Source organism: Apium graveolens, chromosome 2, assembly GCF_009905375.1.
Source record: "Apium graveolens cultivar Ventura chromosome 2, ASM990537v1, whole genome shotgun sequence".
NCBI lineage: Eukaryota > Viridiplantae > Streptophyta > Magnoliopsida > Apiales > Apiaceae > Apium > Apium graveolens.
Genome location: NC_133648.1, coordinates 10,742,988 through 10,769,902, shown reverse-complemented (window position 1 = coordinate 10,769,902; position 26,915 = coordinate 10,742,988). Strand labels below are relative to the sequence as shown.

Genomic DNA, 26,915 nt, shown 5'->3' with positions numbered 1-26,915 from the left:
CAACAAAAGCTTTCACAATACAAATTATCATAAAATGATACTACTACTAATTAGAAAAATAACGAAGGCAAGAAGAGGAGAACTCACTCACACGGGTGACGCTGACGTGTACACTCCCAATCCCTGACCGCCTCTTACGTAAGTCAGTTTTAAAAAAAAACATAAACCCATGTTCTTCATAGTACAAGTGTACATCAGTTTGTATAATCTACTAGTATAAAACATATGTAAATTTGTACGATACGGACCAGATTGCGACTCACGTCCCCGCCTATAAATACAATAAGCCCCCTTAATAATCTTGTATTACTAAATTTGCAGCTTCTGTCTACATTCCTTGCTTCTTGTCGACGCAAAGTGCTTTAAGTCAACACAAGTCAAACCCTCTCTAATCGGTGACATGGCAAATGGGGTTGAGCAAATCGATGATATGTTGAATAGGTTGTCGATTGATGAAGAGGGTCGTCAAGATTTTGATGAGATACAAGAGATAGAGATAGAGATAGAGACAGAGATTAAGAAAGATCCCACATTGATTGCAAGAGGGTTTGTTTTTATTTATTGTTATTTTTTGTTTGTGTGTTTTTTTGATCATGTAGTAGTGATTTGTGTTGATTGTGTATTTGTCATTAATGTTGATTAATGTAGTATTGATTAATGTTGAGTTTATTTGTGTTGGAGGGACTTAATTTTTTTGATTTTGGGGATTTGTGATGAATTGTTTTTGTTTTTGTTTTTTTGTTGTCTGTTTGTGATGATAATAAATGTTTATTCTTGTGGGCCTAGGGGTTGTAGAGAAAAAAGGGCTGTTTTTTTTTCTGAAGGTTTATTTATTTTGTTGTGTTTCTGTTGTGGTGTTTGAATGTTGAAGTGAAGGAATGTGGAGTTGTTATGGTTATATGCTATGAATGTTTTTGTTATATGTGGTGTTTACGTTGTTAGTGGTGTTTACGTTGTTAGTGATGTACCTGCACCGGTGCTTGTGAGTGTTTGGAAATGTAGTTGTTTTGTCTCTGCGCATCTTTTTAATTGTGATTTTTTTTTGGGGAGAAGCTTGTTCTTACCTGGAGTCTTTAAGATATGATGTCGATAAGATTGCGTTGTAATTAATAAGAGAGTGAGAGTGTTGGGACTCTCTTGCACCACCGTTTTACCGTTGTAGTTATTGTTTCGGGGGGGATTCCAAAAAACCTTTTGTGTTGTCTCCTAATGGAACTTTCTCTCAGGTATCAGCTGGATTTATGTCGGAAAGCTTTCAGTGAGAACACTATAGCCTATCTGGGAACGGGCTGTGGAAAGACTCATATTGCTGTTCTACTTATCCATAAAATGCGGCACTTGATAAAGAAACCTCAGAAAGACATATGTGTATGTGTCTTTCTAGCTCCTACAGTTGCTCTCGTTGAGCAGGTGAGCCATTCTTTTTTCTTTTCTTTTTTAATCTTCTTATATGTTTATCAACCAAAGACTGATCCAGATATTAGTATACTGTGTATTTGAAATTCCTTCTGTTTAAACACGAGCTTTTGTGCTGCTTTGATTATTTATTATTTAATGTCTTCATATGTATGTATTTATATATAAAGCAAGCCAAAGTCATCAAGGACTCGATTAACGTTAAAGTTGGGGTCTACTGTGGGAGTTCAAAGAAACTGAAGGACCATGCTAGTTGGGGGAAAGAGTTAGCACAACACGAGGTTTTCTTCATTACTACGTTTGCACATTTTATTGTCCCATTCTTTATTGGAAACGTCCTTTGGAAGTACCTTATAACACAAATTTTTAAGGGGCTTAATAAAAGAAAATGTGGCTGCTTATGTTGTTAAAATGTGATTTTGGCCAGCGAAGATATACAAATAAAATGCTTAACTTGTAATTATGCAAGTGCAGGTTCTTGTGATGACCCCCCAAATACTTCTACAGAGCTTGTCGCACTGCTTTATCAGGATTGAATGGATTGTACTTTTAATATTTGATGAGTGCCATTATGCTCAAGCCGTAAGCAATCATCCTTATGCTGAAATTATGAAGGTAAAAATTATTATCTCTTGATATTTTGCTTCAGCACCTCACACATTTGATAGGAATCTGTACATGTAGTGACTTTTTTCCCAATATGCAGGTATTCTACCATGGTAATGCAACAAAGCTTCCTCGTATATTTGGCATGACAGCATCTCCTATATTCGGAAAAGGTAACCTAATTATGTACCTTGACTTTTTTTTGCATGTTAGGTTGAAGTGGCTTTTCATTAATATTTATTATGGTCAGTGAATATGTTGTTACGTACTCTATCTGCTTCCGGAGTACTCGGAGGTATAACGAAGTGAAATCAAATGGTTTCGCCTGACACAATAATAAAATTTGTATGTAGATTAATGAAGAAATTGTGAAACCTTTTTCTTACCTGTTAGTTCTTCTTGCTAACGTAGATTTCTTCCCTATTGCTGTTTGTCGACTCAGAACGAATGCGTTAATGACTGGGGAGGCTAGCACCGTTTACTTAGAGGTTAATATTATTATATTTTGTCATCTTCACCCTTGTTAATAGACACATCAGGAAAATTCAGAACATAATTTTACTGAAATTCAATGACATTTTTGTTCTGTAGAAGTTGGATTGACATGAGACTAGCAAGGTCAAGGGGATGTGATTTAACTATTTGAATATCTCACATTGAAAATTAAATTAACAATGCTGTCCCATCTGGATACTTATAGCTAGTTGTTAGAAGTGTATTAGGCAAGTGGTAAGGTATTTGGGCAGCATCTTATTTCCGGTAAGCTATATAGTCTCTTTCCTCTATGTCCACTGTGAAAGACTCTCATACTAGTGAAGCTTATAAGCATGATACTAAAAGTCATAACAAGCTCTTGTGTCCCAATTCCATTCTTTTTAAGGAGCTGCTAACTTTTGTTGTCTACTCTCTGTCAAGTAAAACTGTAAAATCATCTTCACCACAGAAGGTAGAAGTGAATTCTTAAAACTTGAAAGGTTACTGTCAACATTACATCAATTACTTTTTTAATTTCTGTTTAAGTAATCAAATATCCATTCATTTCTAGATTCTAATTTGTATTTGAGTATATGCTGATTGCGAGCTGTATCTTCATTGGTCTTCTAATCTTTAAATTAATATTTCCTGATAATGTTTCAGGTGCTTCTGTCAGTGGTCTCGAGTCTTTACTTCGTGCCAAGGTTGGTATCTTTTGAATATGTGGATGTGTTAGGGATTTATGGAGTGATTTGGTTGCTTCTTGTTAGACTTATTTACTAAGTATTATATATATGAAGCATGATGTGAATTGTATGTGTCTGGATTTTACTCCTAAATATCGTATGCTAAATTTGTGGAATAGGTTTATTCTGTTGAAGACAAGGGAGAACTTGAAAGATTTGTGACATCTCCTAAAGTTGGTGTATATTATTATGCTACAGCGGCAGAGAACACAACTCTACTTCCTTATTGTAGGCAATTAGAAGAGATAAAATCTAAGGTATTTATTTGCAATTTTTTAAATTTTTTTGCATGTAATTTCTTTTATAAGAATGCTTTCATGACTTGCCATATATTCTTTTTGTACACACATATGCAGTGTGCATTAACACTGGTAGAGAATATCAGCGACACCGATAGCCGGATAAGCACCAAAAAGATTCTCCAGAAACTGCACTTAAATCTGTGTTTTTGTATAGAGAACCTTGGCGTTTGGGGAGCATTGCAGGTAAACTATCAAATTATTGACAGGATTATTCAAATAAATTTAAAAGGCAGAAAGAGCGAATCTGTTTGGGATTTTTTACCCCTCTTTTATTTTCATGCGAGTAAAGCTTTCCATATACAAAAATATGCCTTGAAATTGATTTTGTTGAGTTTTAGCTGAATGGAACTTATATTTGAGAGCTTAAAAGTCAGACAGGGTTATGTAGAGTCATCCAGACGATACCAAGGACACACTTTGTTTGAAAGGTCAACTGAAGTTGTGTTTGGAAGTTTATATTGTAAAAATAACTAAATTATACATAAGTTAAGCTTTTAAGCAATCCCAGATGCTCTAGACACCAACAAAGACTGACAAATCAACTAACAATAATTCTTTGCTTCTATCACTTTCCTAATGAATGTCCTTATATAGAAGAAGGCTAAGAACCAATAGTATGTATTAATGTCCATACTCTCATCTCAATGTAAATATTTTCATTTTTTTAGGTTTAGGCAGAAAAAGTCAAAGGGAAGTCAGAAATTTTGCATTCATGAATTTTATTCAAGTAACAGTAATAAAATAGATGCTGCTTTTGGAATAATTTCAAACAACTTCAGTATACTATATATAGTCTTCCCAAATAGCAATTACAGTTTGAACTTTAAAGAATTTGTCAGTGCATGTTTTCTGAGTACTAACTAATGTTTTGATTTTGCTTTTATGTAAGGCTGCTCACATTCTCTTAAAAGGGGACTGTGTTGTGCGAAATGAATTAATGGAGATGGAAGGACAGAGTTCTCATGCCTCTATATGCGACACTTATCTTTCTCGAGCTGCCACAATGTTTGCTTCGGATCGCTTTCCAGGTACAGGGATGCCTTAAAATTTTATAATGTGGTTTTATTTATGTATATCGTTTATATTCATGCAAATACAACACCAATTCCCACCTTTTTTGACAATATTAATTTTCCTCGTGTTTACCAGCATATCGCGCCAAAAGGAAGTCGAACTCACTTGAAGTCCTACAGGAGCCTTTTTTCTCCAAAAAGCTCTTGCAACTTATTGACATCCTTTCCAATTTTAGGTTAGTAATATGCTGCTCAAAATCTCATTACTGCAGTGGGTAGTGCATAAACTTGTGACGAAATTCCTTGAAGCAGTATGGAAGCAGTTTATTTACATTGATTAAACAAAGTAACTAGCAAGTTATGGCTGATATCTGTGACTAGGTAGAGATTCAATTAGATGTCCCATGTGTTTTAGAGCTGATCATGTCCCCTCTATTCCGACCCAATTTTATCATAGGGCCGAGATTTCACAAAGTCCTACCTTGAAGTTCAAACTGGATTGGCATCCATATACGTTAGATATTTCATCTCTCTCCTCCACTTTTAGGCACAGAGATGCCTCATAATTTTCTTCCTACGCCCACTATCAGTAATTACAAAATCTGCCTTGTCAAATTTGCTTTTTGCTTATACTTGTGTCCTCTGTTCTAAGCTGGTCGAACAGGTTGGTTGGGTAAATTTGGGATGAATACCTTTGTTCAGTTCAATTAATTATTAAATCTGCATGCTAACCAGTCCTCGACCTTGACAAATAAGAACTATAGTTTAGCATTCAAGCTGATGTTTAACCAGACCACCTGCTTATGTGCTAGCTCATGTATTGATAATGAAGTATTGAAGTATAAATTTTATCAGATACAAGCTTGTTATTGTATAACTATCTCTATTCGTTTTCTGCCTAATCTGCATGTTTGATATTGATCTCCCTCCCTGGTTTGACAGGTTACAACCAAACATGAAATGTATAATATTCGTCAATAGAATTTTGACTGCAAGATCCCTGTCATCTATACTTCAGAGCCTTCAAGTTCTATCTGCTTGGAAATGTGATTTTTTGGTAGGAGTCCACTCTGGACTAAAGAGTGTGTCCAGAAAATCTACCAACGCCATGCTTGATAAATTTTGTTCCGGTGAGGTAATGTTTGCACATTTTCATGGGTTGGTAAGCCATTTTCGTTCAGAAAATATATATCGAAGAATTTCTGATCTATTCTGTAGCTAAATGAATTAAAAGCAAAATGTGAATTTGTATGTCTTTCGGTGCTAATTTGTTATTTCTTGTGTTTCTCAAAGTAAATGCATGGTAATCTATTTATTATGGTGCTTTCTTGTTATCTAAAGTGTATATGGTATATTCGAATAGCAAGTACACATCACATTAGTAAAATGTGATGCAACACAGGAATAGAAAACAAGAATTTTTGGATAAAACAATATGAAGATTAAACTGAGTCAATTAATTGTAGAAAAGAACGGTCCGACCCTTTTTCATCTTTCCACGGAAAATACCCTCGCTGAATGAACAAATATGCAAGTACCTATCAATTCCGTTCACCCGGAAAAAAATGGCAAATAGAGGAGAATCCGCTTAGTCGGGTTGACTGAACTTGTCTGATTATCCAAATCCGGATCTTGTGTAGGGTGGGAAAGTGAAGGTTTGCCCTTGTTCATTATTTTTGGTGGGTTGGCAAGTCAGGGGGTTATTTTTTTTCTTTTTCAATTTCTATATATATATATATATATATATATATAGAGAGAGAGAGAGAGAGAGAGAGAGAGTGTACTGCCGAGCACTTGGTAGCAGAAAAGTGGTGCTACACAATTCCAACCTTATTTGGAAATTGAAATGCTCTTGATAAATTCACAATGTGAATAATTGATGTATGGTTTGTAAATTGATCGTATGTTTATTAACTCTCCTGTTTTTGGCAGCTAAATTTGTTGGTTGCAACCAAAGTTGCAGAGGAAGGACTCGACATTCAGACATGCTGCCTTGTGGTAAGGTTTGATCTCCCGGAAACTGTTGCCAGTTTTATTCAGTCTAGGGGTCGTGCACGCATGCCTCAGTCGGAATACGCATTCTTGGTGGACAGGTACTTTCTTCAAGCATATGTTTATGACTCCTTAATTTGTTTTCGCTCACCTATAAAATAGTAAGAGTAATAATTGTGTCGTACTGTATTTCATAGTGGAAGTGAGAAGGAGTTAAATCTTATAGACAGTTTTACTAGAGCCGAGGAAGAAATGAATGACGAAATTGAATTCAGAACATCTGATGTCGCAGTTCCTGATATAGAGGAAAAGACATACAGAGTGCAATCAACGGGTGCCACAATCAGTTCCGGAAGTAGCATTCCTTTGCTTTATCGTTACTGTTCGAAACTTCCACATGATGAGTACGGTTCTATATTGTTCTGATTGGTTTTTTTATTTCGTTGTCATTTCTTATACATGTAGGAGAACTGAACATTGTGTTCTGGCACATATTATTCATTTTTTCTAATTCATGCAGATTCTTTAAACCCAAGCCGGAGTTCTGGTACTTTGATGAGGCAGATGGAACTGTATGCCAAATAATTCTTCCCTCAAATGCTCCAACTCATCAAGTTTTAGGCGCACCTCAATCTTCCAAGGATGCAGCAAAAAGAGATGCGTGCTTGGAAGCATGTAAACTATTACATCAGTTGGGTGCCCTAACCAACTATCTCCTGCCCGAAAAAGATGATAATGAGGACCTGGAATCCTTATCAGATTCTGATTGCTCTGATGGTGAGCACAGGAGAAAATCCTATAAATGACTTCTCGCTGATCTTTATACTTATACTGCTGCTTGAGTATTAAAACTTCTTTTTTTTAGACGAGGATACAAGAAGAGAACTCCATGAGATGCTTGTTCCCGCTGTCCTCAGAGAGCCATGGAGCAAGGCGGAGAATCATGTCCACCTCAGCTCTTACTTTGTGAAGTTTAGACCGCATCCATTAGATAGAGATTACAAACAATTTGGTCTATTTTTGAAAGTAGCTCTTCCAGGAGAAGCTGAAAGAATGAAACTAGATCTTCATTTGGCTCGTGGTAGATCCGTAGTAACTGAGCTAGTACCGTCCAGTACTATGTTATTTACTAGAGATGAGGTAAGCAAGAATTTTGTAAGGGATTATATAATCGAACCTTTAAATAAAACAATCTCCTGATTTCTTCTAGGATGCGGAGAAGATTAAACAGATGAATTTGAGGGCTTTATGTACCCCTTTTATGGTCCAATTTATGTTAAGAAAAACAGTAGACAACTATTTTGCATCAGTATGTATGAAAAGTAAGTGTTATTTAACTTTTCAATACTTGTTCTCAATTTTGCAGATAACTTTGGCTGAGAAGTTTCAAGAAATGTTCCTCAAGGTCATCCTTGACAGATCAGAGTTCATTTCTGAATATGTTCCCTTGGGGAGAATTGACTTTGATATGTTGGTTCCTAGAACATATTACCTTATGCTTCCTGTAATTTGGCATGAATGCGAGGAAGCAATGATGGTAGATTGGAAGCTGGTCAAGAGATGTTTATCATCTCCGATATTTAGAATGCAAGTAGTTGCAGAATCTAACGTGCTTCCTCAACCGAACAAGCAATTGCATCTTGCTAATGGTCCAAAAAGGGTCCATGATGTTCAAAATAGCCTGATTTATGTTCCGAGCAAGAAATTGTTCTATTTTGTTTCTGATGTTGTGTTAGAGAAGAATGCATACAGTGAATATAAGGCATCAAGAAGTCACGTGCAGCATTACTATGAAAAGTATGTAACGTGCTTTACCTTGCGCTTTTTTGAATGACTCTTTCATAGTATCTTATTGAAATCATGCCTTAAAAGATTGTTGTTTCACTACCTGATCAGAATGGGACCAAAGTTAACCTGATAGCACAAATGGACTTTTCTTTTTTGCATAGATAGTGTCAAAATTATAGTGCCTGTAAAAGAGCATATGATTGAGCAGTAATAGAAAGTCTATTGTTTTGAGAAACAGCAAAAAATGACGATGTTTTTTGTTTTGTTTGAAAGTCTGGGAGGGGCCTAATACCTTTCTTTTGTTTGTTAAAGACTGTGACTTAGGATTTAAGTGTGCATTTTATATTTTTGTATTCAGTCTTAAACATATGTATGCACTATGCTATATGTTAATTTATGGGCCATCCTCAGTAGATTTTCCGTAACAACAGCATGTATGTATACATGTTTTCTTGCTGCGGTGACCAATCTTTCAGTAAATAATAATCTATGTAAAGCAGCGATGCATGTCTTATCACTATTGTGATCAATCTCAACTTGATAATATCTATTCTTGCCGCTGTCAATAATCCTAACTAGGCTTCTCTTTATAGTTTCCAATGCAACGTGCTTATAGTAGTTTTTAGATTCAGTTACTAGTTATTAGTATCAATACTGTGACATTTACTGACCCCTTTCTGGTTTTTGGTGTATTCTATATTTTTATGTATAGGTTCGGCGTTCAACTTTCACACCCAAACCAACCTCTTTTAAAAGCAAAGCAGCTTTTTTGCTTGGACAACTTACTACGAAAGAAAGGAAATTTGGGTATGTTTTAAGTTGGTATGTTGGGTTTGTTTTCTGCAATACGCCTGTCAGTCACAGGACATGTAACCTTCTATTCAACGTGTTATAAAAATTAATGCGCAATATCATGTTCAGAATTACTGATGCCAATATTGAGAAATTTAGTTATTGGTTGTATTCTGTTGTAATATGCAACGTGAGAATGGGATAGCATATACTTGCGTTGCCATCTCTTTAAAGTTAAATTGCAGGATCCTAATAAGCAAGCAATTCAGTAATCCTAGTTCCTAGGCTAGGTAGTGGGCTTTCCCCCCCCTAAGTTGATCCCATGAGCAACAGTTAATCTTTTATGAGTTCATTTGGTTGCACTTACTATACCGATTGAGAGAGTGTTATCGAGTGGAAGATTATTCGCCCTCAAAGGAACTAAAAAGTGATGAAAAATAGTTGGACTTGGAAGGTTTGAGTATTGTAAAGTGAGAGAAAACAATAATTAGTCCCTGTGGATTATAATCCTTGCAAACAAATGTAGCCCTCGATTTTAGATTAATCTGGAAATACATGATGGGACTACAAGAGTTTCGTTAAAGTTTATAAAAGTTTGAAAACATATGACAGTTACAGCTTCGTGCTTCTTTATTTTTGACTGCAATTTACATTATTTGAGTGTACACTACTGATATTATTTCATGCAGAATCACGAGAAAAAGAGGAGCATTTTGTTGAATTGCCTCCCGAAATTTGTGTATTAAAGATAGTCGGGTTTTCGAAAGATATCGGAAGTTCATTATCTTTGTTACCATCAGTCATGCATCGTCTGGAAAGCTTACTTGTCGCGCTGGAGCTAAAGCATGTATTTTCTGTCTCATTTCCGGAGGGAGCTGAAGTATCTGCTTCACGTGTAAGGCTGCTTAGCTCTTAAGTCTTAATCTTATTAGTTTGAGCTCTGATTTTAATTTTTCACAAAAATTAAACTAGTATTTTGACTTGCTTAAACTGAAAGAAAGTGAAAAGTGGAATATAGAATAATTTTTTAGCATTTACAAAGGTTAATTGGTTATATTTGTTTGTGTTCAAACCAAATATATGCTTTTTGAATTTGACTCTATATCTTTTAAAAATTTTGAAGTTCACAAACTTATCTCCTGGAACAAACAAATAACAAATTCATGGTTTTATTTAACAAGCCATGATTATTTGTTATTAACCCATAAATGAGCTTTGATATACTGACGATGATGTTCAGGTCCTTGAAGCACTTACTACTGAGAACTGCAATGAACACTTCTCTCTTGAAAGGCTCGAAGTTCTTGGTGATGCATTCCTCAAATTTGCTGTTGGCAGGCGTCTTTTTCTCTTGCATGATGCCATAGATGAGGGACAGCTTACAAGAAAACGGTCAAATGTTGTAAATAATTCCAACTTACTGAAGCTCGCGACAGCAAGCAGATTACAGGTAACTTTTTTGTTGCATGTTGAACTGATTATTTTGTATACAGATGGTGTTTCAGAGAGAGTCTAATCTCGGTCAATGATATTACAGGACAGTAATTTTATGGTAGCTAAACTATTTTTGTTAACTTTAAAATGATAAATTTTAGGTATACATACGAGATCAATCATTTGACCCTTGCCAATTTTTCGCATTGGGCCGGCCTTGTTTAGTAGTTTGTAGCGTTGAAATGGAAAAGAGTATTCACTTGTCACATAGTGATAAGGTGACAACAAGTACCGATACTGATCTTCGATGCACCAAATCTCACCACTGGTTGCATAAGAAAACCATTGCGGATGTTGTGGAAGCTCTTGTCGGAGCATTCATTGTCGACAGTGGCTTCAAAGGTGCAACTTCTTTTCTTAAATGGGTGGGCATACAAGTGGAATTTGAAGACTCAGAAGTTAGCCGTATCTGTTCAGCAAGTTCAGTCTATTTGCCGCTTGCTGCTCAAATAGATATAGCTGCTCTTGAAGGTTCTATAGGGTATCAATTCAACAATAAAGGTTTGCTTCTGCAAGCTTTTGTCCATCCATCATATAGCTATCATTCCGGAGGCTGTTATCAGGTCTGCAACCAATTTCTGGAAATGAACTCAAACTTCTCATTTTAGTTTTTAAGTTTTGTATTAGCACAAGTTCTAACATATTGTTGCTTAAACAGAGACTGGAGTTTCTAGGAGATGCTGTCCTTGACTATTTAATGACTTCATATCTATATTCGGTTTATCCCAAACTAAAGCCTGGCCAGCTGACTGATTTAAGATCCACATGTGTAAACAATATTTGCTTTGCTAACATTGCAATACATCGGTCGTTTTACAAATTCATTTTCTCCGAGTCCAGTGGCCTCTGCAAGTCAATGGATAAATATATCAAGTTTTCAAGAACACCTCAGCTAAATAGAAATGTCGTTGAACCGCCAGCATGCCCTAAAGTAAATACCGTAACTCTCTTCTCTTCTCTCTCTCTAAAATATGCATTTCTATCATTTACATACATTTCTTTTTTAAAATATTAGACTGGTAGTATAGTTGTCTATTTGTCTTCTTTATCATCAATTGTTTATGTAAATAAAAAGGGACTTAAAGGCTACTGTAAGATTTTGGTTTTGGCGATAGCAATAGTCTGATTTTAAATTAACATGTGTGAATTAACTTTTATCTATCTAGTTTATTAAGAAAATTTGTAGTACTCTCTACGAGAGTTATTTCTTAGGAAGTTGGAAATTTGTTCAATTTTTTTTTTAAAGATTTTTTTTTCTGACAAGCCAATATCATATGTATGTTTTCAGTGCAAGCAAATAATATCCTGCAGTTTTTTTAATTACAAGGAAATTAAAATCATATGCATTTATTTGTTGTTAGCCCAGCACTCTTTTATTGCATGATTTTCTTAATATAAATCTTGTAGCAGAGAAATCTGAGCAAAGAAAATGTAATTGGTCATGACTTTCATATGGAAAATATGGAATTCAGTTTTTCTTTTTCTCGAGTAATATATGAGGTGTTCACTGTCATTTTGTTATAGAATGACAGAGTAAACTATAAATGCTTGGGCATATCACTAAACTAAACTGGGTTAAAACTAAACTCCATACTAGTTGATAATGATAATCTATTATTAACCCAATTTATGATAATGAAAATGAAATGATATTAAAACTAAACTGGATTTCTCACTTGGATTTGACTTGATTTTTTGTTCAGGCACTTGGAGACTTAGTGGAGTCGTGTATCGGTGCTGTTCTTCTGGACACCGGATTTAATTTAAACCATGTTTGGAAGATAATGCTCTCCTTTCTTGATCCTGTCATTAACTTTTCTGGATTACAGCTTAGTCCCATAAGAGAACTTCAAGAGCTTTGTCAGTCCCACAATTTGGAATTGGAATTTGCATCTTCAAAAAAGGATAAGACTTATACAGTTGAAGCAAAAGTGAATGCAAAAGATGTTTCTGAATATTCTAGTGCCAGCAACTTCAGCAAAAAAGCTGCCAAAAGAAACGCTGCGAAACAATTGATTCTGACGTTGAAGGTAAAATTTCAATGTTAATTCATTTTCACCTCTATGTATGTCAATATGTGCTTTTTACACTTTGCAAAGGTTCCTGTTGTTTAAATGCTTCTAGGAGATGTATAAATTGTTCACTTTAAATTAATGTATTATGGTTGTGGAGACCGAAAAATATATATATATATATATATATGTGTGTGTGTGTGTGTATGTGTGTGTATCTTAGAATACAATAGAGAGATTATTAAACCGGCCCGACTTGAAGAAAACTATTTGACAAGAAAACTAATATATTATAGGCGTTCTCCTAGATGCCCAGCTTGTAACATAGTTACAATATTCTAGATGAGCCTAGAAAGTAGAAACTAATAATTAGCTTATTGAAACTTCGAATTGTGTTTATAACTAGTAGTGATGCTATGAACTTCCCCATACTTGTCAACATTAAGCTACAAGTTTTAATGCAAGTAGCACATGTGTGTGTATTTTGTTACAACATTGAAAAACTGTTGCATCGTCAGTTGCATCATTACTACACATCATTACTACATATTGAATATTTATGGACTTTTTACAGGAGCATGGTTACAAACCCAAGAGTAAATCATTAGAAGAAATTCTGAAGTTGACCCATAAGACGGAAGCAAAATTAATAGGTTACAATGAAACACCTACAGATGTTATCATTCCATCTGCCACTGAACTTGATAACTTGAAGGTTCAGGATTCCCATAAAAGTGGTGCTTCATCCTCTAAGGTGCATCCACTTGGTGTACAATTACATACATCTGGAGGCAATAAGATCAAATTGATTAAAGAAATATCTTCTCTTCCTGACCCTCTTGAATGTCAGACAATAGTGGAAGAAGATAATAGCTGCTCTAGAAAATCTCAGACTACAGGTATTGATCGAGCAACTGAGATATAGTTGTATTTGATTATATGTCATATTTCTGACTCTGCAAAGTAATCCCTTAGGTGGTTCATGTAAGAAGTCGGCAAAGTCACGATTGTACGAAATTTGTACTGCCAACTGCTGGAATCCGCCTGTATTTATATGCTGCAAGGAGGAAGGGGCCAGTCACTTGAGAGAGTAAGTGTCCAAGTTTCCTCGCAATTTTTTTCTGTGAATGTTGTAGTTTTACGTTAGGCTCCAACAGATGCTTGCAACAATCTGTTAAAATCTTAATGTAACTCTTTTGGCGATTCTTGCAGGCTAATATATGTGTCTAAGATTACATGTTTACCAAACAAAAGAAAGTACTTGTCAAATTTTATGTACTCTAAATTTCTAATGTTATGTTGCAGAACACTAACCCATGCTTTTTATAATCTGCAAAGAAAAGAAGAAACCATATATTGCTACAGGCTGTGAAGCCTTAGATCGACATTCGACAGTCTCCTTAAAGTTTGTCTACCAAATAGACCAAATAGAGAATATTAGTGGCCAGAAACTAAACATGTTTTTTCATACAAACTGCCTGTAAGACTTGCTTAAAATATTTTCAGTTTTTTATCAGCATCGCTAATAATCATTCTCATTTCAGCAGGTTTACTTATAGGGTGATCGTGAAGCCTGATTGTTTGCCGAAAACTATAGTTGAAGCAACAGGAAGGCCAGCTACCAAGAAGAAAGTTGCTGCAGAGCATGCAGCTGAAGGGGCCATTTGGATCTTGAAAAAAGAATTTTTGTAGGTCAAAAGATATAGAGGCTGTAGCTTAGCCCAGAAAAACATGTACTCTTAGTTTGTATATATGAATCAACTAGTAATACTTTAGAACTAAATGAATCGATTTAGTTATATATATGGAGGGTATGAAAATCCACCTTCCAGCAAGTTTAGAAGTTTAATGCACATTTCTACAATGTAAATACAGAGGGCTTTTTAATGTAAATAAACTAGAGTAAAAGTTTTATGTAACTAGTTTAAATGTAAATATAGAGGGTACATTTATAATTCCATAATTCGGTTAAAAATTAAAATATTACTAATTTTAATTATTAAAATGCATTATGAACCCATGTAAATCTGATATTCATGATGTGTTTTCAGAATATGAAAAGTTAATGGTATTATCCTACTTTGTAATTTACAAAAATAATCATAATCTGATATTCATCTGATGATTATTTTCTGCAATTAACTTTTTTATTTAATTACAAGAAATATATAGTATATACATTTACTACACAAACAGTAAAGACCTAATCTTTAAAGCTTTAATGGTTCTTCTTCATATTTCAACATCCTCCCCGTCGGCGGTTCTTGTCGTCGCCGGCGGATGTTTCCGACGTGGCATTCATTTCAAAACAATCTCGTCATCTTTCTCTACCCAATCTCACAAACCTCTCAGGTCTCTCTCTCTCCCTCTCCCCCCCTCTCTCTCTCTCTCCCTCTTGCGCGCTCTCTCTCTCTCCCTCCCTCTCTCCCTATCTCTCTTCCTCTCCCACCTCCCACTCTCTCTCTCTCATCATTACATCCCTATCCCTCTTTCTCTTTCTCTCCCACCCTCTCTCTTTCTCCATCTCTCTCCCCTCCCTCCCTCTTTCTCTCTCTCTCTCTCTCTCTATATGTATATATATATATCTATGTCATGTGATTGCAAGTTTTAAAATATGTATATGTGTGATTATAATGTGCAGATATGCAGTGCTAGGAGCTGGCTTTGCTGGTTTATCTGTCACTTGGCACTTACTACAAGTACTTCTTCCCTCCCTTCTTTCTAACACATGTGTTTGTGTGCATCTATGTGTATAATTATATCTTATTCTGTGATTCTAGACTTTCTAGGAGTGAACAAGAAATCTTTTAATTAATGCTGAAAAAATTCAAAAAGATTACCAATTTTATACTTTTGGAAAACAAAATGTGTTAAAGGAACTTAATTTGCAGCATTGTCCTAAAGAATCCCATGTTTGCATTGACATTTACGATGATGTTGGAATTGGCGGTGGTGCTTCTGGAGTTTCGGGAGGACTGCTACACCCGTATTCCCCTAAAGGTTTTCCTTTTATCTGACAATTGTAGAAATGTTGGTTTTTTGCTGTAACGACATTTCATTTACTATTGTCTCCTTGTATTATGAATTGAATATTGAGTTGGCGTGTGTTGATAAAGTTGGGTGTAACAGTTAAACCTCTTTGGCGGAGTATGGAGTGCTGGAAAGAAAGCTTGAAGCTTTTAAGCATTGCTGAAGCAGCGGTGGGATACAATAAGTTGAATGACGCAAGTCAAGATTCTGATGATTTCGTAGTCAGGAGAAGGTTAGCGTTTATGATATTGTTCTGTCTAATAATAGCAACAAACACGAATATCTTTATTCTTCGATCTATGTTATTTTTCCATTGCGCACTTATATTAGTGATGTAATTGCAATTCAGAGGTATCATAAGGCCAGCTGTCAGTCTGAAGAATTTGGATCTAATGAAAGAAGTAAGCTTGTGAAATTATAGAATATAATTTGTACTTACTTTGGCTTCACACTGTTTTCATTGTTTCATGTTCTACATTAGTAGAATGCTCAGCACTGCATTGCCAGTTGCAGAGTGGAGTCCATTGATAAGGAGTCTTCTGAAAGACTAGTGCCCAATTTATGTGTACCTTTCAATTTAGCATTCTATATGCCAGAAGCTATAAATGTTCATCCTCAACGATATCTTGAGTTACGTTCCTTACTCTTTTCTCTTTATCTACTTCTCTTTTAAAAATTAGATGCCCATTTAATTTTACCGTACAAATTTTATTCTTAGTTCATATTATTGATTAATTCTGCCTCTTCTGATCATCAGGCCTTATATTCTGCTTGTCAGAATCTAGTGAAAGAGATGTCTGTTTTAGGATTACACAAAAAGGAGCTAAACTTGTACAACAAAGCTGTTAATAATCTCCTTGAACTTTCAGGTAGACTCTTTTACTGCCGATAATTCTTGCAAAGCTTCAACCGGTCATGTACAAGATTGCTTTATTAGGATTCTTAAGAGATTCAATATTATTTTATAGTTAGCTGATTTCAAGTAACCAGAGAAAGCATATAGTACCTATATGAATCCTTGTTACCAAAATGTAATGACATATATGTTTTTAGGGGAATACGACTCCGTGGTTATTTGTTTAGGTGCCAGAGCAGCTTTTCTGCCTGAGTTGTCCGAGAGGCTTCCCTTGAGGACATGTAGAGGTGTCATTGCTCACCTGCAGCTTCCAGATGATAATAGGTTAGAGTCTTGTTACTTTCATGCACTGTTAGCAGTAAGATGTTATTGCACTAAATTTCCGTATAAAGTTGCATTTTCATTCATGTTTGTTCTTCATGCCCAATTGCTTTAGTAAATTCATGGCAATGAAAGTAAGTGGCTTGTAGAATGTTTCAACTATCAAGACGAATCTGAAAACTGTTGTCACATCTATCTTTTCCTTTTTTGGTAGGTTAGCTAATATATCAGTACATGCCCGTGTCTCTTGATGAAGAATAGAGAGTAACCACATGATATGATGATTTATGGAATGTCTATGTGAACTGCATCTTGTCGTTTTTATTTTGTAATTGCGGAATAGTGTTGGACATTGTTCTAAATATTTTCCTTATATGCCAGAGAAAGTTATCCAGAACATGGTGCCTCAATCTTGTCAGATGCATGGATTGCTATCCACGGCCCCCGCAATATACGTATAGGCTCAACGTGGGAATGGAAGTCGAGAAATTATGCCCAGAATGTCGCAGTAGAGGAAGCTTCAAAAGCTCTTGAAGAGCTTCTACCAAAAGCGTCTGCTATATATCCTGGGATAAAGAATTGGAAATACATTTCTGCAAAGGCAGGTCTAAGGGCAATGCCACCACTTACATCTCATGGGTCACTCCCACTTTTAGGTTGTATAGATGATTACCTGATCAGAAAGCAGAAGTGCAAATTTTGGTTATTTACAGGTTTAGGTTCAAGGGGTCTGCTCTATCATGGTTGGCTTGGGAAATTAATGGCACAAGCAGTGGTTTCTTGTGACGAAGAAGTATTACCTTCCGAGCTTGTTGCTTGGAAGAGCAGAATGAAGTAAAGTTGACAATAGCTTTCCTGTTGTATATGTTGCAAACTAAATCAGGGCTTGATAGGAGTTGTGATGTTTTTAACCCGAGTGGATTGTGAAAATCTACTCTTGTTGGCATACTAGGTTCTAATCAATACCTTTTTTGTAGCAAGAAGGCTCCTGGAAGGTGAAATGCAAGCAGAATTTACAGTCCTTTTATGGTTGACAGCAACAATAGCTTCTGGTTTATGAGCAGAAACCTTTCTCAAAGTGTCATACACAGGCCGTACCTGTCATTTGAACTTTGAGGCCATAAGGTTGGTGTTATATGTGCATTAAAATTGATGCTGTTGATCCTACCTTGATGTAAGCTTCATAAAGCTGAAGATTTTCCAGCTAACTCATCCCAAACATAAAGTTTTCCTTGTCCCTCACTAAAATACAAAGATTTCACTTCATTTGGCCTTTGAGAAAGAGTAGTAATACTATGAGCTCCAGAAAATGCCAAATTGAACGTTTCCCCATCCATCATAAGAGCAACGAAATATCTGTTTACACACTAACAAGCATCACCACGGTAAGAATAATACAGTACGAAATCACTTCTTCTCCTTATCAGATACTTCTGTCTGTTTTGTTATTTATCGTTTTGACTCTTGCACACATTTTAGTGTATTTTGACCGGCTATTTAGAATTATCGTTTGTAAAATTTTTCTTTTGTAAATAACAGTAAACAACTTATATTTTAATTCACAAAATTAAAATTTTTAAAATTATATTTCTAACTAATCGGTCAAAACACATTGAAATGCGTGTAATAATTAAAGTGACAAATAAAAAAAATAGAGGATGTAATGAACAAAATTAAGGGTGTAATTTGAGTTAGTCATATTTTGTACTTATCAAATTTTAGTTAAAACTTTTTTATCGAGTCGAGCCAAAAAATAATTGAGACTGGAAATTATGCTCGAACTTGACCACTAAAATAAATGAGCCGAGTATGAGATGTTCGCTAGTTTTCGAGCTTATCGAGTTTTAATGAGTTTTCGAGCTTCCCAAGTTTTAACAAGCTCGAGCTTATCCAATTTTTTAGCGAGTTGATTAATTTATCGAGTTTTCGAGTTAATGGGAATTTTTATTGAGTTTTTGAGTTTTCATTTAGATTTCATAAAAATTATCAGATTATAATTTTTTCAAATTCAACCCATTAATATCTTTTTTCTATTAGAATGATAATAAAATTTCAGAATAACACAGTTAATATTTTCAATAGTAAACTTTTCCGATCAATTAAATGATATTCTAATCTCATCTGTGTACATATTTTATGAATGTACAAACAGAGCATCTTAAATAATATATGATAATATTAACGGTAATAAAATGTGATTTTTTTTGAAGTTCTCAAATTTGATTTTACTTTTTCGAAATTGGCACCACAAATCTAGAATCATTAGTAATTTTATATATTATTTTAGCAGGATATTTTGTCCATAAGTACAACTACGGTCTACGACCAATAAATATACTTATAATTTAATAATAATATTATAATTTGCACATGACAACGTTACCATCTTATAGTCTATATACAATGTATGTCTGAAAAAGTTAACAACAAAACCTAATCGAGTGATTGTAAAAAATATATTTTTGCAAAAAAAAAATAGAATATTAAAAAAATCATAAATTTATACTATTTATCTATTTATTTATATATACTATTTATATCTATCTAACAATTTATACTATTATATTAAAAACAAAACATTAAAAATTTGTTTGTTGGTTGTTGGTTGTTAGTTATTCTATTATATTTAAAATAAGACGCTTAATATTATATTTAAAACAAGATACCTAAAATTACTCGTCTATCAATTCTATAATATTTAAAATATGACACTTATATTATGACACTTCATATTATATTTAAAACATGACACCTAAAATTAATCGCCTATCAATCCTATTATATTTAAAATATGACACTTATATTATATTTCTATCTATAATATTATATTAAAGACGAAATACTGAAAATTTGGTTGTCGATCGTTGTTGACCGTTAGATTTATTCTTAAAAATTAGTATTATTTAAGAGTTATAGGTTCGAATCCTGCCGACAACATATTAAAATTATAAAAAAAATTAATATTTTTTGAGAGTTATAATTAAAATTAGAATTGATAAAAACAATTGTGCATCGGGTTATATCCTAGTTATTATATTATAATAGACAAAATATTGAAAGTTTTTTTTTTGTAAAATTACTTATTTATCCTTATTTAATTATTTTAATTCTAATAAAAAAAAATTCAATCTATAATATAGTAATTACCCGTTACTATCGTCGGCAAAAGAACCATAGTAAGAACTAGAAAGTAGACCTATTTATGCCTTCAATCAACAACTTGAGTACTAGGCTAGAAGGACCAACTTATTTGGGCGCAAAATAAAATGGTACCAAATTATATTAAATATTTATTCTAGGGTTTTATCTATATATTTTATTTATCTATTTATATTATATATTGGTATATATTATTAAATTAAAAACGAAATATTGAAAGTTTTGTTTGTTAGTCGTTTGGTGTATTTATATTTAACATAAAACACTCTGATTAATAGATCAATATTCATAATATAATTTTATAAATATGAATAAACTAAAATTTATATAATGGCCGCGGGCTAAAACATAATAAATAATTATTCACCTGGGCACAAAAAGATTATACTGTTGAACGATTCTAGAACAAATTTAAATTTAAAACTTAATTCATTGGTATATAATGACCATGGATAAAAGAATATATTAAAATAATATAGACTATCCATCCGGTTTTAAACAAAACATATTATTGTTACGGATTAAAGAAATCACTAAAGTTAGTTGGAATATTTGCATGATAAAACAAAATAATAGATATTACTAACATAATTAGACTTTTTTACAATTGAATCAGATTAAAAAAAATAGAATTGAAAGATAATTTATTAGTCAATATAATGACAGTAGGCAACAACAAAAGAATATATAATACTACTTCGTTGAATTAATTAATTATCTTTACTTAATAATTTTATTTTTTTTAAGTAAGACACATTATCTTTTTTATCTTCTCCAACTAAAATACATCTTTTTCCAAAAATATTATGATTTCTATTTAATAAAATATCGTCATTGCACATAACTAATCAATTACCTTGGTCTACAAAAACACATAACCTTTTCTATTTTAAATAAAAACTTTATATTCTTCCGAAAATAACACGACAAATCTATTTATAATTACTAATAACTAACGAGTTACCCTTTTTATCTCAAACACATTATTTTCCACCGATAAAGCAAAATAATATACACTATTCATCTTAGTTAAAACAAAATTATACTAGTCATCATGGCTAAAATAAAAATCAAATAAAACTAAATTTAATTAATGAGGATTTGAATGTAATAATATACTGGATATCGGGCTAAAAAACATAATAAATACGATTGATCTGGCTTAGAATTATACTATTGAATCGGTCTATTATAAAATAGGTGAAAAAATCGCGTTTCGCGCGGTTCGGAAAAAGAAATTATGAAACATGTAAGAACAAATATAATTATTTTAAAAAATATTGTAGTAAATATAAAAATAATGAATTTTAATAGACAATACAAGTATGGACAAAATAAAAAAATGTATCGATTTATATATAAAATTGACTTAAATTTTTATGTTTTTTGAAGATTTGAGGAGCTAAGTCTAAAATTTTGGTAAAAGTGTGAAAGTTTGGACTCATTAGTTAGCTAGTTATGTTGCTGATCTGAAAGTAGCATTCTCATAAAATAGAACTGCATTAACTTTCAATATTAGCCAACAGATAACACTATAATAGAGGGGACAACAAATAAGACTATAATAGAGGGGACACTTTTCTTTATACACTTGAAACCTAAGAAAAGAATGGTTTAAAAAAAACTGAGAAAGGAATAAGATGTATTTATTGACCTTTTTACAAATAACAAAGAAACATGGTTTCAAAAGTTGAAACCATTGATGAATGACTTGGTATGCTTGATTAACCACCAAAGATGCGGCTTCAAGATCCATATTTCACATTTGTCCAAGACTTCCTTTACTATTTTGCCCAACTTCACAGACATATTCATACTCGAACTAATTTAGTTTTGCAGAGAGCAAATATTAACCTGATATTAAATAAAAAAATTAACTTTGATCCAATACAGAGGATTAAGAAAATCTCAAGTTAGAATTCCAAAATCCGTTTTTTTCTTTTACATTTATAGTCATATTTAAAGAAATATGTATATAGGCATGTTTCAAAATTAAAGGTGTACCTATAGCTGATAACATCCGCACCTACACACTCTTCTTTCAATTTAGTATCTACTATAAGCCTCCCACTGCTCCCATTGCTGTCCGTGGCAACAAAATCAACACCATTTTGCCCATACTGCATAGACAGAGCCGTACACGAACTAATTCTGTTTTGCAGAGAGCAAATACTAACCTGATATTAAACAAAAATATTAAATTTGATCCAATATAAAGGATTAAAAAAAATATCAAGTTAGAGTTCCAAAATCCAATTTCTTCTTTTACATTTATAATCATATTTAAAGAAAAATAGATGTAGGCATGTGTCAAGAATAAATGTGCACCTATAGCTGATATTTAATTTTCTTTCTTTTTAGACAAAATTTAATTTTTTCATTTTTGTCAATGTAAGTCTCATCCAAAAGAGGGTCTATGCCTCTATGGGTCCTCTTAATCATATATGCCGTAAATCAAAGCCTAATTCAATATCGGCTTTCCAACTCTCATTCCTGATTCAACATGACAAATAGATTGATACTAAGATTTGATATTTGCGAATCACATCAATATTTAACGCTTGCTTAGTAAAGTTAAAACTATATAGCGCCGAATTTAGGTTGAGTAACCGTAAAATAAGTAGGATAAAGTAAAAATTCTCAAGCTTAGGTGATAATAGGCCTGATGACCAGAATACATATATCTAGGTTCATTATATTGTCTGTCAGATGTCTGGAATTTTTTTTCATAATGGGATAGAGGTAAATGCGAGACTCATGTGCTATATAGTTTAAATCATGAATTAAGAAAATATTAGTTAACTATGACTTAGAGTTTCTAATTAATTTTCTGAATAATATGTATTAAGTTCGAACATAAAAATTATATGTGTCACTACATTACATTGATCACTACATTACATTGATCTATCAGTCTATATAAAATAATAAAGACTATTAGATTTTCCTCGTGAGCAATCTATCACACATGTCGCCATAAATTTTATTGCACTTAATTAAGAGTTCTGAAACACAAGCTAATGACTTTTGCATTAGATATGATGCTTGTCATTTCAGTGTAGTCGCTAAGAATAAAGACTACTTTACGGTGTTAGATCATATATGTCCTTTTCCACCATCTATTGTGCTCCATTTAACATTTACTTAGAAATGTTTCAGCACAATCATGCTTAACAATATAAAGGTTTAAATGTTGGTGATAATAGGTAAATTCTTAGCTAAATAGGCTTGTATTGTTTTTTTAGCATTTACAAATGTAAGGTAACTACAAGTTCAATTTATATAAAAAAATAATCATGCAGCCTAATACTTGAAAGAAAATTAAACTTAATCAAGTCAAGAGGAATGTGCTAATTATGTAAGAGATCAAAGAGTTTTCAATTAGGAAGATAATCATATTTAAGAAACTTGTACCCTCTCTTTCACTGATAGAAAACTCTTACCGGAATCAAATTCTCATGTCGAGCTCAGACCAACTGCTTGATCACCGGCAAGCATGAAATTTCATCCTTACAGCTACCATCTCTCAATAGCCTCAAGACAATGGTTCCTCCATCAGCAAGCTTCGTCTTTTTAACAGTTCCATAGCTCGTCTTCTCAGTGACTTATCCAGTTGTGTTTGTAATCGTGGTGTCCTCCTTTCAATGTGAGCATTATTCGCTGCAGCTTCTCTAACAAATGCGCATGTGAGGACTGATGATGGCTTAAAAATTTATGATGAGATCAATGAAGTCTAAATAACATTATTGTGATCATTTTGATCATTTATCACAAAACATAATATTTCGCTAATTGTTAAGTGATTTGGTTTATAAGAAAAAAGACATTACTTATAAGTGGTTGAATGCCAAATTGGGACGTACCATTATCTGAACTTGTGATTATTATGGGAATTCCAGGATGAAAACAACAACGATAACATTTTCCTAACTCATTGACAAAATATTAAGAATAAAACAATTTACAAATATTGATCCATTAAAAATCCGCATAGAATATTAGAATAATAACTTATTTTGCATATTAGAAAATGATACAACAATTGTAAAGAAAGCTACCTATAAAATTCAACTCCATGAGATTTTTGTTTTGGAAAAATTAAAGTTAAAGAAATAATTCTTTTTGACAGAAGTTAAAGAAATAAATAAGGGGTAGAGCTAAAAATAATAGCAGATATTTGGTAACTTACAAGTGGTATTAGAAGTTGGATCTACCAGATAACACATATAGAGAAAAATTGAATTGCTCGGAGAGACGCAAACTACAAAAATCCCCCAACATTTAGACAAACAGGGCAAAATTTGCACTATGTTGGGCATTCTTTGATAATACAAAAAATTTTCTTGCATTCTGTTTATTCTATTTTTTCCTGGTTCCAAGTCAGGCTAATAGTTAAATATAAGAGAGTTTTTTTTCTTGTGATACTTCTAATCAGGTAACCTTGATTGCTTTTGCTTCTTTTTCCCAAGACAAGATGTTGAATATGTTACATTCAGCTGCTTTGCTTAGTCCTATTGCTTATATGGGTCAAATGTCTTCATTTCTTGCAAGAAGTGCTGCTGATTTATTCCTAGCAGAAGTAAGGCTTAGAAATATTTTCTCTAACCTCTAGGTCCTTGTTTTTATATTTTTTTGTTCACGATGTCCCCCCGCTCAAGCACATTTTTTTTACATCGAGTTTATATATGTTTCCTAGCTCTTTTAACTGATTAATTTTGAAAAAAAATTATAAGGACTTTATGCCATTATACCGTGATTCTACTGAATGGTGCTCACTTGCATATATTCCAAAACTTGAACTTGTAATTTATCTACAGTTACATGTAACAACATGAATTATCAACATGAACAAAATCTTGGCACTGCGTAATACTCTTTTTTGCAGTTCGCTACCCTAAAAACAAATCAAATTATCAAACTACACAAAATTTTGACCACAAATACAAACAACAACCTCAAACCCAAATTTGGGTCAATTACTTTTCTAGATTTAGTTAATCCAGCATCTGTCTACAATAATGAAAAGCAAAAAAAAAAAGAAACAACTTAAAATGTTTACACAATTGGCAACAAGCAATCAATTTTAATATCATATATATACCAAGACATAAATATACATCAACAATCACCGCATATAATTAATTAAAAATCTATATCAATCTAACAAATCATACTGTACTAATCAACATCCTAATAAAGAAAAGACTCACATTCAAAATATGGGAAATCCCTCGAGTCTTAAGAAGCTTGGACCGCGACGCGTTGTCATAGCTATGAATATACAGAAACTCAGGCAAGTTCTCAGAAGGAAAAGCACTATCTTCAACAGAGGTTCCAAGACCATCATCAGGCATACGATGACCACAAATCCCACAATAAAAAGAAACACACCATTAAATCTATTTGTCAAACAGTTGAGGTACTGTGAAAATAAACAAAGAAGCAGGGAACACACCCTTTTTAATAGACTGCTCTGTTAAACTACTCTGTGATTTTGGAAGCCATTATTTATATGCTAATTCTGAGCATATGATGGGCCTCCGTTACAAAAGTTTGCAAGCGGCGAGACCATTTTAATTCGCAGCCAAACAATCGTTAAGGAGACAGAAAGACACAAATCTAATAATGTGAAAGAATAAAACGTAAGCCCGGAAGAAGGAAATTGACAAAATTGGAGAAAAAAGCATTCTCAGATTAGGATTAGGGGAAGCCCCAAGTAGGACACCCGAGTTTTTCCTTTATATAAATATAAGATTAAAATCGAAATATAGATAATGACATTAGGTTAAAATAAAATAATTAATAATATTAATCCGGGTTAAATAAATAAGATATTTAATCAAACTAAAATAAAATTAAAAGAAATTAAATCATATTTCATAAAAAACACTGCATAATGTTCTAAACTAGTAACTTATAAAAAGTGATTTTTTATAATATATTTGACACACATAAAACAGGATATGATTTATTATATCATATATTATGCATTCTTGTATTTTTATATTTTATCTACCAATATGAAACTTAAACTAAAGATTTAAGAATCTCAATTTTTTTAAAATATACAAGTCATTTGAATAAAAACAATCTTCATCTAATGATACCTAATAAACATTATACATGATCAAAATATCATGTTATATTGTCAACCAGACTATGACCCACGCTTAAGTAAAAGAAAAATGTCATAGATCACTACAATTCTATTAAATAAACTATGTTTTATATGTATAACTAACAACATCATTAAAAAAGAATTAAATTGACCTAAATGTAATCAAACAATTAAGCATTATCGTTTAAAACACTGACAATGTAATTATTAAACAAGCCTATTGAAATGAATTGTTTTCGAGGAATAAACAAGTTTCTTAATAAAAGCATGCACGATATAAATATGGTATAAAATCAGTAAAGTTTAAAATTCATTTATTTTAGAATTGAAGCAGTATGTCAACTTTGATCTAATGGAATACGTGAAATATTGTTGGCGAGTGGGTTAAATTTGTGTTGAATCTCTTGTAATAATTTTCTGATTTTCTTACTTGTTTAAAACTGTTTGATGTAGTTTGAATGTGTATGTTATGAAACGAATATGAATCGAAAGTAAAGAACAATAAACTCACTTTAAATCTATTATGTTATTGGAGTTTGTGTCAATTTTTTGCGATAATTTTCAGGGTTTCTTTTTTGTTTGAAATAATTTAATATTGCTTGAATGCGTATATTATAAAATGAATATGAACCGAAAATAAATAACACACAAATTCACTTTGAATCTAACATGTTACTGGATTTAAAATTTTATTACAAGCTGTGAATTCAAAGTGAATTCTCTACTTCGGTTTCCTTGGGAGAGATTACAAGAGTTTATAATGTTGAACATTAAAAAATAAGGAGTGTAATGCCTA

General features: G+C 32.9%; 2 protein-coding genes and 1 long non-coding RNA gene across 8 annotated transcripts; 2 read left to right on the top strand and 1 right to left on the bottom strand.

The window, feature by feature from the left end:
- The first annotated feature begins 19 nt into the window (after positions 1–19).
- Positions 20–14,554, top strand: LOC141706927 (dicer-like protein 4). Of its 3 annotated transcripts, XM_074509820.1 has the most exons (26): positions 20–138; positions 322–546; positions 1,227–1,410; positions 1,587–1,697; positions 1,891–2,031; positions 2,123–2,195; positions 3,160–3,200; positions 3,362–3,499; positions 3,599–3,727; positions 4,434–4,572; positions 4,694–4,793; positions 5,500–5,692; positions 6,490–6,650; positions 6,747–6,953; positions 7,070–7,326; positions 7,415–7,689; positions 7,916–8,346; positions 9,050–9,144; positions 9,819–10,024; positions 10,370–10,579; positions 10,725–11,186; positions 11,282–11,554; positions 12,327–12,653; positions 13,210–13,534; positions 13,611–13,725; positions 14,180–14,554. In XM_074509820.1, exons 2-26 carry the CDS (start codon positions 401–403, stop codon positions 14,325–14,327), a joined length of 4,887 nt encoding a protein of 1,628 aa, XP_074365921.1. In that variant the 5' UTR covers positions 20–138; positions 322–400; the 3' UTR covers positions 14,328–14,554. The 3 variants fall into 3 exon arrangements, with proteins under 3 accessions (XP_074365921.1, XP_074365922.1, XP_074365920.1); XM_074509821.1 differs by lacking the exon at positions 20–138 and having other exon boundaries at positions 222–546; positions 14,183–14,554; XM_074509819.1 differs by lacking the exon at positions 20–138 and having other exon boundaries at positions 222–546.
- Positions 14,555–14,838: 284 nt separating this feature from the next.
- LOC141706926 (uncharacterized) lies at positions 14,839–18,108 on the top strand. Of its 3 annotated transcripts, XM_074509815.1 has the most exons (10): positions 14,839–14,987; positions 15,277–15,334; positions 15,527–15,635; positions 15,765–15,897; positions 16,015–16,066; positions 16,150–16,296; positions 16,423–16,534; positions 16,719–16,845; positions 17,224–17,676; positions 17,820–18,108. In XM_074509815.1, the coding sequence occupies exons 1-10, from the start codon at positions 14,857–14,859 to the stop codon at positions 17,839–17,841; spliced, it is 1,344 nt and encodes a 447-aa protein (XP_074365916.1). In that variant the 5' UTR covers positions 14,839–14,856; the 3' UTR covers positions 17,842–18,108. The 3 variants fall into 3 exon arrangements, with proteins under 3 accessions (XP_074365916.1, XP_074365918.1, XP_074365919.1); XM_074509817.1 differs by having other exon boundaries at positions 17,224–18,108; XM_074509818.1 differs by lacking the exon at positions 14,839–14,987 and having other exon boundaries at positions 15,320–15,334; positions 15,752–15,897.
- Positions 18,109–21,376: 3,268 nt separating this feature from the next.
- Positions 21,377–25,693, bottom strand: LOC141706925 (uncharacterized). 2 transcript variants are annotated; one of them, XR_012568932.1, is made up of 4 exons: positions 25,212–25,693; positions 23,445–23,667; positions 22,006–22,178; positions 21,377–21,855 (listed from the first exon to the last, which is right to left on the bottom strand). It is a non-coding gene; the product is annotated as an uncharacterized LOC141706925 (long non-coding RNA). The 2 variants fall into 2 exon arrangements; XR_012568931.1 differs by having other exon boundaries at positions 21,378–21,855; positions 23,445–23,672; positions 25,212–25,692.
- Between the last annotated feature and the right edge of the window lie 1,222 nt (positions 25,694–26,915).

Excerpts from the sequence above, each read along its gene's own strand:
- LOC141706927 (XM_074509820.1), top strand. The coding sequence starts at position 401 with ATGGCAAATGGGGTTGAGCAAATCGATGATATGTTGAATAGGTTGTCG. Across the intron at positions 2,032-2,122 it reads CTTATGCTGAAATTATGAAG|GTATTCTACCATGGTAATGC; the intron begins GTAAAAATTATT and ends CCCAATATGCAG. Across the intron at positions 10,580-10,724 it reads CGACAGCAAGCAGATTACAG|GTATACATACGAGATCAATC; the intron begins GTAACTTTTTTG and ends GATAAATTTTAG.
- LOC141706926 (XM_074509815.1), top strand. The coding sequence starts at position 14,857 with ATGGTTCTTCTTCATATTTCAACATCCTCCCCGTCGGCGGTTCTTGTC. Across the intron at positions 14,988-15,276 it reads CAATCTCACAAACCTCTCAG|ATATGCAGTGCTAGGAGCTG; the intron begins GTCTCTCTCTCT and ends TATAATGTGCAG. Across the intron at positions 15,335-15,526 it reads TCACTTGGCACTTACTACAA|CATTGTCCTAAAGAATCCCA; the intron begins GTACTTCTTCCC and ends CTTAATTTGCAG.